The 10,659-nt window shown below is 44.5% G+C and overlaps 1 protein-coding gene across 1 annotated transcript; it reads right to left on the bottom strand.

The window, feature by feature from the left end:
* Positions 1 to 7,324: 7,324 nt before the first annotated feature.
* On the bottom strand, positions 7,325 to 8,086 carry LOC121837119 (SAGA-associated factor 73-like). Its single transcript, XM_042292593.1, has 3 exons — positions 7,977 to 8,086; positions 7,453 to 7,873; positions 7,325 to 7,336 (listed from the first exon to the last, which is right to left on the bottom strand). Exons 1-3 carry the CDS (start codon positions 8,084 to 8,086, stop codon positions 7,325 to 7,327), a joined length of 543 nt encoding a protein of 180 aa, XP_042148527.1.
* Between the last annotated feature and the right edge of the window lie 2,573 nt (positions 8,087 to 10,659).

The raw sequence follows: 10,659 nt of genomic DNA, 5'->3' as shown, positions 1-10,659 counted from the left end.
CAACGTTCGGCGTTCACAGTTCCCAACCCAGAAGTACAACGTGTCTTATATTGAACTTTTATTCCCTTTTATTTTTTTGTGCTCTGGGTTATGTGTTGACGTTTTCTCATATCGAGACTGCTAACGAAGACGTTCGATCTAAAAACATTTCTCTTAATTGTATGTTAAAAAACTTTTTTTTAAAAACGTAACATTGTATTTTAAAATTTCACTCACGCGTGCACTTGTAGGATCAGTTGGACACACGAAAGGTGTCGGGCGTCTGCTCTCCGGGTAATGCAGAATTCGATAACTTCTGTCTTTCTTTTGTCATCATATTATCTGCTTTCGGTTCCCTACGTACTGAATTTACAACCGGAAGTAACTTCTAAAGTTAGCCGTTTTGGATTACTTCCAACGTGTCCTTCCTCGTCCTATCCGGGAGCCTCCGTGGGATGTTGAGTGACCATAAGGCACGTGCCCGTCTGTTGAATGTTAACACGTTGAGCGAAAGCTCGCGCATACAGTAGGGAGGCGCGCTATATCAGTATGCGTTCGTGTAACCTTTATCACGGAACGCACGTCAAAAAGTTCAGGCTAGCGTTCGTAGCCTGAACTGGCCAGAGGAGCAATCTTAAATTAAAGCTAATCCTCTTGTAACAAACCTTGGAAGTCCTAATTACGCGCGTCTAACGAAACAAATTTGATTTTTAATAAGCAAACACAAACATTCACATTGAAACCGGGCTTGATTGAACTTCTATATTAGTCCCGAAGCTTTCCGTGAGATATGAGACCAGACGCTACCAGGGATGTGTTTTGGCGGCGACACAGGATTCCTTGTGAAGCCGCATCCGTCGCAGGAAGCGGCAGGGAGCGGATGCGAAGATCTTTTGAACAGAGATCGGTAATACAGAACTGTCGGCCCTCTGTTTTCCCAGAGATAACGTGAAACGTCCATAAGGCGGCTGAGCTTTGATGCCGGAGGAAGTATATACGATCACGGGCGTAAGGAGAGAGAATGCCCGAGTTCGGCGTTTCCTCTTCATCCGATCCGCACGTGCAGATCGTCCGTGGACTTGAACCTTTTCGCGGGTGCCCCGTGGGAAAGTATAGGTTCCAGGGTTGTCGTTCTGAAGTAGACAGGAGCCCATTGTTCTAGGGAACCAGCTGAAAATCAAAATAATAAAATCGCTCTGATAAATAAATTACAATAGAATGACTGTAACCGATACTTTATGTCCCAAGTCTTGGCAGCTGTAACCAATCAGGCTACGTTTGGATCGAGAAAAATCGTAATGAATTATTAGTACAGCTCTTTTTTTAAGTTGTTGGGTGGCAGAGAATTTAGAAGGAAACCCCAAAAGGCTGTTTCTAGAAATAACGAATTGTTGAACTGGGCACAGTGATCTAGTTATGGGATTCAGTGTTCCCACGCACGAATCTCGGTTATTTGTAGAAACGACCATTTTCTACCGGAAGGAAGCTCAATCACTGACAGTAAGGACGAAAAGCAAACAAAGACAAATCAAATTTTATTCAAAGAACGACAATAAAGAGGAGTATTCTCGATAAAAGAAGCGTTTGTATATTCTACTGGCATATTTTCTGTTTCCAAGCACTCCGCGCGAGATATTGTGATATTATCTTAGAAATATAGACACAAGTAAGAGTACTTACTTGTGTCAAACATTACGGCGTTCAAGGACAGGCCCTCAACCTTTTAAAATCATATTTAAGCTCGCGATTACAATGTGTTGTTATAAATCACTCTCGCTCCGATTCCCTTCAAATATGTAATGGTGTCCTGGAGGGTAGCATCCTTGGACCACTCTTGTTTAATATATATATAATTGACATTTCCAATATTAGTACTCCTGCGAAATACGTTATTTAATTACGCTGAAGATACGAGCCTTTTCTTTTGCTCCTCCAACGTTGAACAACTAATTAGCACTGCTAACCGAGTATTGAAGTTATTAGCGCGGTGGTCATTAGACAACCCATCGAAAATAAACAATGAGAAAACTAAGCGTGTAATATTTCGTCCTAAAGGAAAACTTGTAACGCACCCACCGCCCTGCCCTTAGTTTTGAGTGATATCGTCATCGAGTACGTAGGAACTTTTAGATTTCTCAGTGTAAGTTTTACCGTGCAACGATGACATGTGACGACCACATAAACGAGATCTGTTTTGCCCTTTCTAAGGTTTTTGGAATTACCTCGCGCAATAAGCGTGTTCTACCTGAAAAAAAACTAAACTTACTTCGTATTACAATTTCTTTTATTCGTATTTAAGCTATTGTTCTTTGTCTGGGGCAGGGTGTAACATGGACAGGTGGGGAAACGGCCCATAGAAGCCTACCGCAGCGCCGTGACCGGATTGTGCTTTCGTCTGCTTGCGGGTACCCCCGATTTGCGACAGATGGCGCTGCGGCGAGAGGAAAAAAATTTGGAATCGGATTCGCGTGGAACTCTATGGGAGAGTGCGCAAAATAAACCGGGAGCACGACAGTCCTCCATTGAAAATCCACGAGGAACCATCTCCGTCAGTTTAGCCGGTCGCCACCGGTCGCCCACCCGAAGTAAGAGTTCGCGGTGCTCCACATAGATGGCGCCACAAAAAAAGAGAAAACCGAGAGGGACACAATCCGGTCGCTCATTTGGCTCTCGTTTCCCCAGCTGTCTATCTTACACCCTGGTCTGGGGTAATATCACAGCATCCAACATCCAAAAGCTTCTTATTTTGCACACACACACAAAAAAAATGTTACATGCTATTACAAAAGCTCCATAGAATTCCCCAGCCGGGCAGGCTTACTTGCATTTTAAAATGGTGCCTGTATATAATTTATTTTAATATTGATTTGCGTGTTTTTACAAAAATATAATAGAAAAAATGATAATTGTCTTTCACGTATTGTTTCTATTGTGCCACGCAATACGCCTTTACAACCAGGAAAAAATATACCTTTGTATTACCTAAATGTAGGACGAACTATGGCTTTACTATGTTGCGGTATATCTTGCCTAAGTTTTGAATTCGCCCCTATGTGATCTCCTGAGTGATATGTCTTCTTCTGTCTTCCAGAGCGCTTTTCTATAATTTGTCTGTACTTCAACTATGTGTAACATGTGTAATATACGCGCAAAAGTATGTTTACCCCAATATACATTTCATTTTATTTATATTTTATTTATACCGCGTTTACGCTGCCGATTTGAGAGGGTGACGAGGCCCGTCAAGCCAGTGGACGACACTACCTTTTTCTCGGCACGCTTACTTGTATTTCAAGCTGAAATAAAGTCTAATTCATTGATACTTTGCACATTATATTCACATTACCAAATCGAAGGCCTCCAATGTCTACCTTTGCATTCCAGACAAGAGTAACAAATAGTTAGACATCACAAACTATCTGTCACTGTCAGCGCAAGAAACGGAGGGCGTGTCCTAATATGTTCCCAGGTTCTGATTGGTTTTTCAGAGTTCTTATCGGCAAATACTCTAATCTCATTGGCTGTGCAGAGATAATAAGGAGAACTCATCATGCTCTGCGTTTCTTAAGCTGTGAGTGACTACAAATAAGTGTCTGGGTTCGCATCCCTCGGCACTATCGTTAAAAGGGAAGCTGAATAGGTTTTCTTTTTAATACGTAAACACTGCAAATTTTGAATGTATACACCTTGAAAAAATTACCTGTCTAAATTTTTCTTTCGAGTTTATTTGTGGGTGCGACGTAGTCGCCAATTAAAGTTTGGCAGCAGCCCCTGTTTGTTGCGGCACGCCGACCGCATGGAGAAGGCATGAGAGCGGAGAGTAACGCTAGTGCAAAAGACGTCATCCGCGGGGTCAGATGACTTTTGTTCGCAATTAAAGGTGGTTCGAAGATGCTGACAAGAATGTCATGACGCCATTGACAGATGATAGGCGACAGAGAGGCTCACCGGATGCTTTGTGACAACCGCTGCATATTTGTTTTTATATAAAAGTAGTTTACGTTTACTTCAGCTCAATCCAAGCGTAAAAATCAAATTCACAGGAAACAAAAAAAGCTACAGAAGTCTTTTTTTAAACTCAGTTTTCTTAAGAAGTAAAAAGCGACGTTAAAAATACAATAGTAAAACCCCGGAGCGTCGTTTGACGTACTTCGAAAAAGGCGCGTTTTTATAACAAACATTCCCGCTTGTTTTGCTGGTCACGTTGACTAAGCAAACTTATAAAAAAACTAAACCACTTCTTGAAAAAAAATACAAGTCAGAGGTAAATTATAGAGCATTTTTATCCCGTGAATCTAAATGTGACATTCGTTTTCCCCGAAGATGTAACTAAACACCAGAATATACGAAAAACCTCCGACCAGTGGTTGCATCGAAAAACCTCCGACCAGTCGTTGCATCGCCACCCTCACCCGCGTGTTGGAGAAGGCCACCACCCACCCGCGATTTCTCTAAAACTTCCAAGCAAACAAACGTCTCTACTCCAGTGACCGACAGCCAATTTAGTTAACACAAAGTTAACCCCGCACAGACTTAAACGGACCGGTGACATTAACAGCCAGAACAGCGGAGCGCGGGGAAGACATGAGAATACGTCTCGTCGACTTGCATTAAATATGACAACGAGCGAAGGCATTCCTTCAATAGTATGCCGTCCCAGCTCCACTACATAAGGAACATATCTTTCCTGAAAATAGCAGCTAACTTCCAGTGGAGCATTTCGACTAGCCCCACTGGACTTATGACAAGAGCTGCGTGAATAAGCGGCTTTAAAGAGGGACTTTATAACAGAAGCAAGAACAGCAGTTTTAAGTTGAAGGCCAGCCGTCTTAAATTTTAAATAATTTATATCGCGACCATTATCATGCCGTGTAGCCGGCAAACCACTTCGTTTTTTTCCTAAAAGCCTTTCTCTTTCAAGGCTATTTCTATTTCTCTCTAGCAGAAAGCAGAAAAAAAAATCTTAATAGAAGGGTAGATTTTTCTTTAAATTCATAATGCCAATTGAAGAGCCAAATATGGGGCGACAATGAATTCGTATTGTTGATACTCATATATCTTCGATTTAAAATGCTTTCAGACAATTAACGCCGAAGTTAAGGAGCTAGGAATTGTTTAAAGACGTCGTGCTATATAGGAAATAATTGTAAAGTCCATTCTCGCACACGCACATGAACGAGCACGCACACACGCACAGAAATCCACCAAGAAAGCAAAATTGAATATGTAAACATGTACGGTCCCGAAGTGTGGTTTTCCGAATGCGCGCTGCGCCTTGGTGGTGGAGGCCGGCGTGCAGCAATAAGCAAACTGATAAGAGTCCTGGCCTTGCCCTAACTAAGGCCTCAGTTGCACTTGCCCGGGGAACATTACGCAGAAAGGCGTATAAAACAAAGAAAGAAAACCCAAGAGGAGTCTGAACGCGTTCAGTGTTACAGAAGGATGCATCTGGGGTCGACCCACAATTGCGGTAACGCAAACTGCCGGCGAACTAAAAAAAAAAAAAGAGAAAGAGAAGAAAAGCGTTTTTTATTGCTTTGGAGGTGTAAGATAAGAAGGTGTTTTGGTGATGTAAGCTAAACTGCACTTAACGGCGTTTGTCATCGTGTTTGTGTGTGTACAGTGTTACATTTGCTTTCAGTGTTGCGTAAATAAGTGCTAGTTGAAGCGTTACGAAAATTCGCTTATTTCGTGCGGTGTCTGCCTCCTGTGTGAAGTAACTTGTGCCACGTGCTTCATGAGCTGTCTGAAACAAACAGCAAATAAAATTAGTCATCATTTTTTCCCTCTTCGACATTGTCCATTCTGCAGCCTGAAACTTATTAAAATTTTAAAATAATGTCTCCAGGTTTCTTCTTTTTGTTTAAACGATACAATAAGTTAAAAAAGAAAGCCGTCGAAAATACAAGTTATTTTGGCCCACTTTTTTTTTCTTTATTTTTCATCGATGAAATAGCTAACACCATGGGTGGAAAGGGTGAACGAAAGGAAATCCAAATTATTTTCGGAGTTACGCAGGTGCTAATAAGTATCTCGTATATTAATGCCTCGGCATTTTTGGTGACAAACATATTCGTCAAATGAAGTATAACTGAAAAACAAGAATTTTGAAAATTTGTCGTCAGTGCGATCCGTATTGAGCGCAACTTCCGAAACAGTTGCCTCGTACAAACTTTAGCGGGCAAAAATATACGTCCTGTCAATCCGCGGCCATAACCTTGTTTATACGGGATAGGCAGATACTTTGCCACAATAACAATAGATAGTTTGGCCGCAGTAAAAAAGACAGGAGGAGCAAAGAATTCAACAAACGCTCGAATTGATGTCCTTAGTGTGGCTAATTCTGCTTTCATCGATGGAAATATCAGAGTAATCTCAGCCGATAACCAAAGGCATTAACACGCGGCACTTCGGCGTGACAAGGAAGCTTCGAGCACGCCGCGAGACCGGCGACACTTACGTTCGCTATAGTTGCGGCTTTTTCCTGCGATGTTGAACTTTCGTAAAACTGTCAACGTGTTCTCAGAGGCAATGCTCACCATCTACATAAGGTTTTAAAAAAAATTCTTCGGCGAATGACGACAAACGAGCAGAAAACGTGTCTTCACCACGCTGTCGCCCAGCCTCTGCTACGCTCCCAAAGGTCGACTTTCTGCGTTGCAACATCGCCGTCCGCTAGCTGCATGCACTTGCGCTGCAGCGATCAAGGGGGGATGCGCTATGCAGCACATTGTCATAGAAATCAGTGCGCAAGATCACTGAAATCAAAATGGCGATAGGCGTGGTTTATGGGTCTTGTCGAGCACATCCAAGAAACTGGGGGCATGACAGCCTCGTCCGAGGAACGCAAGAAACAAATTACTTTCTGTCGAAATGGTCATTAGTCAAGACTTCTGAATGCAGGCTTCTAGAGCAACACGGGCCTGTGGAAACTATTTCGCAATATTGTCTCGAATAAAAACACCTAATAAATAAAACTTAAAATTAATGTTTAATGCTGCGAACTTGTGCCGAGAAACATAAACTAACAAAGACCGCACATACTTTGACGGCGTTGGATAGACGACTGACTCAAGCAGCCATGCGAAGCTCCTTTTGTAAGCGCGTGGGTACCTAAAAGTTTTCGAGCTCGAACAAACAGCAACATTCTCGGGTCATCTGGAACATTCCAGCCATGCAAACAAAAGAGAGATACAAAGGACAAGTGCTGGTGGGGATCGATCCCCAGCCAGCGGCGTGGGAGTCGAGCACGCTGCTGACTCAGATATTTGCACGCGGCATTACTCCCCTCTTAAAAATTGCACCACAAAATGAAATGGACAACTCAAAATAAGGCTGGGGCAAACTACAAAGTCACCTGAAACACAGATTTTTACAGTCCTATCAGCATAGTTCAGTTCGAGTAACTTTGAGGCCGAAACACCTTTTTAACAGTTTCTCGCTGCGGCGATTAATTGGAGTTGAGATCCACACTTGGTAGCCGGGCTGCGAACTGGGCGTCGTGGCGACAAAGTTTGTACCGTCCATTTTGTTGTGCGGCTTGAATAAAAATGAGGCCGATGTGGCGGACTTCCTCCGCTCATTGAGAGACGAACCGAGCGTCGTCGTCCTGTTCGTCTTCGTTGTCGACATCACACTCAACGTCGGTGTCGTCATCGTGTTCGTCATCGGGTTCGTCATCAAGGTCGTCACCAAAGTTGTAGGGGGGTCGCCGTTGTAGTCGTGGTCAGGGTTAGCGTCAAAGTCATAGTCGGGATCGTCGTCGATGTCGTCGTTCGAGTCGTCGCCTGTGTCATCGTCATTGTCGTCGTCAGTCTCGTCGACAAGGTCGAAGACACTGCTTGCCGTCGAGGGCGCAATTGGGTTGGTTGTTGACGTCGTAGCCAGGGTTTGTCTTTGGAGTCGTTGCCCATTTTAATCGTCAGTGTCGTCGTCAATGAAGTTATTATATTATCGTCGAGGCCCCGATAAAGCCCGGGGATTCATCGAGTTCGTACCCCGGGTCGTATTTGAGACCATAGTTGAGGTCGTCGTTGAAGTCACAGTTGGAGTGAACATCGGATGTTTTCGGGGACGTCCCCTCCATGGTCGTCGTCTTCGGAGTCATCGTGTTCACAGGTGGTACGCATCATGGTCATAGATTGCGTTACCCCGCACCGCCACCAAAATGTCACGAATAAAAACGCAACCCCTATAATAAAACTTGAAACGAACCAAACATTAAACAAACGTTTAATGCGGCGAACTTGTGCCTAGAACAAAGACAAAGACCGCACACATTTTGACGGCGATGGAAGGACGACTGACTCAAGCAGCCATGCGAAGCTTGTAAGCGCGTGGAGAAGTTTCCGAGCTCGAACAAACAACAAAATTTTCGAGACATCCGGAACATTCCAGGCATGCAATCAAAAAAAAAAAAAAAAAAAAAAAAGAGATAAAAAGGAGAAGATAGTGCCGCAAAAACTTGTAAACTAAAGATTTTAGAAAACACACGAGCCTGTTATTTTGTACTAGTCTCCAATAAAAGTTTCTACAAATAGAGTTTTTTCCGTTTGTTTTTAGGCACGAACATGCTTTTTAAAAGCTCATGGGGACCCCAGTAAAGGAAAGGATTGAGCCGCCATCTTAGCACTTCGAGCCTGGGAGTTTCGGTCACGGATCTCTATTGCAGTAAGCTGGATCGCGGACCGCGGCCTCGGCAGCTGGGGCCGAGTGGCGCCATCGGCGGCCATTGATTGACACTACCGACACCACAAAATGAATGGGACTCTGTGGAAAAAAACGAGAAAAGGTGCAGTTTCCCCCGTTTCTAAGCTGTTGTAGGCACTGAAACTTTTTGGCTGCTTTTCAGGAAGCCTGTCAAATAACATGTGTACAAACATTAAAATTAACGACCCTCAGAGTTCTCATAAAGAAATGTTTCGTGGTTGAGAGTGACTCCTCTGGGCGTGAAATGTAGTGCAGCAGAATGAGACGAGAGTTACCTAGAGTTACCGCAGAGTCGGTGGCGGTTTCGACATGTTGGGTTTAGCAGACCACAGGCTTGAGGGCTTTGCTACGCGGAATGCGCTCATCCCCGGAAAGCCGCTGTCAACATGGAACTTTTTCGACATTCATCAACTTCTGGACTTCCTCTAGGACGGTCTTATTGACGGCAAGTTCCTTTGTTTACTTCACTATGAGAGCAAGTTTGCCAGCTCAGCCGTAGGTGTTCCGGCACGTTTTAATTTTTTAATTGGCATTCGAACGCTTGACGAAATCCGATTCGACCTCCAAACACCCGATATAATGATCGCATCACATCATAATATACTTGCCTTCAGCCGCAGGATACAAGCTTCAATATTCCAACATTTGTGTGTTTCCCCTCTAGACTTGCCTGCATCGCCTGGTGTCAAGTAATGGCCGCCAGTGGTGCCACCGGCGGGCTCGCGATCCGCGATCCAGCCTACTACAATAGAGATCACTAGTTTCGAAACCTTCGGAACTCCAGGAACATTCTAGGGGTGTCGCGACTTTTGTCGAACCGGGTTGTTAGATCGAACTTTCAGGGTTTGGCTGGGTCGAAGCGGTTCGTCGAACCTTCGAACCTTTACCTCGGGGTGTCTCGAACCGCTCGAGGTTCGAGGTCGACAAGGTTTGATTTTTTCGAACTTCTTGTGAAAAGTTCGACAAAGGTTCGACTCAGGTTCGACTGCTATGGGCATGCGCGACAGGCTGCCCAGTTGGCTTCAAATTGGATGGTGATGGCTGAGAAATGAATTGAGGGCAGCACTGATTCGTTATTTCAGTTAATATAGTACAAAAATAAGCTATTAACTTTTCCAGTTATTAGAATTAGTTCTCATTGGGGGGGTGGGGGTGGGGGAGAGAGGAGAGAAAGTAGTTGTGCTCCCGTATGCGCAGTTCGGCATGCGTCGTTACTGTGCGTGGCCGCTTATTCTTGCCGCGCCATGGCCTCATGTTGTTTTCCATTTCTAGTTCCTCGTGCCAGACACGTAGCGGCGGCGACGCAGCTCCCATCATCAGACCCATCGTAGCCGCATCGGTACCGTACGGAAGTACCGACGTCGGACCCGCGCTCGCCCATCTGCGAAGACCCTTGCTGACCAGAAGGAAGGCCCCCCAAGACCTTCTGAGACGTCCCCTGTTTTGTTTTTTTGAAGGGGGGAGATGTGTGGGCAACCTGGGGATTCAAAGGGTTGGCCCAGGTTGCCCATATGCCAAATGGTCAGTAGTTATTTCTACCGCGAGGGGGGCCAAGGGCAACTGGCCACGCGAGCGGCGCTCTGCCGCCGATAAAGGGGCGTCGCGGCGTATGAGCGGGGACTTTCACTACGATCGCGGCGCCGGCGATAACGGTCATTAAAATTAAATGTCTGCGTGTTGTTGAACCAATGCGTTGCGTCATTTCCCGAGACGGGTAGCAGCAAGAAAATTCACAGTGTTTCAGCCCTAAATTGAGCGAAAACTTGACATCACGTGACCTAAGCACCTTCAGTTTTTAGCGGGGAAATTCACATTTAGCGGAGAAATTGACGCCACGTGACCTATGCAGTCAGTTTTCTTGCTCAATGTGCGAAACAGCATGTAATTTTTTGTTACTTCTTAAAACGACGGTGTAATGTCTGTTAAAGAATTTTAAACGATAGTTAACTACCGCATTTGATGTATTATAAG

The sequence above is a fragment of the Ixodes scapularis genome, unplaced genomic scaffold (assembly GCF_016920785.2).
Source record: "Ixodes scapularis isolate PalLabHiFi unplaced genomic scaffold, ASM1692078v2 PGA_scaffold3__209_contigs__length_174095766, whole genome shotgun sequence".
Lineage (NCBI taxonomy): Eukaryota > Metazoa > Arthropoda > Arachnida > Ixodida > Ixodidae > Ixodes > Ixodes scapularis.
This window is presented reverse-complemented; position numbering and strand designations above follow the sequence as displayed.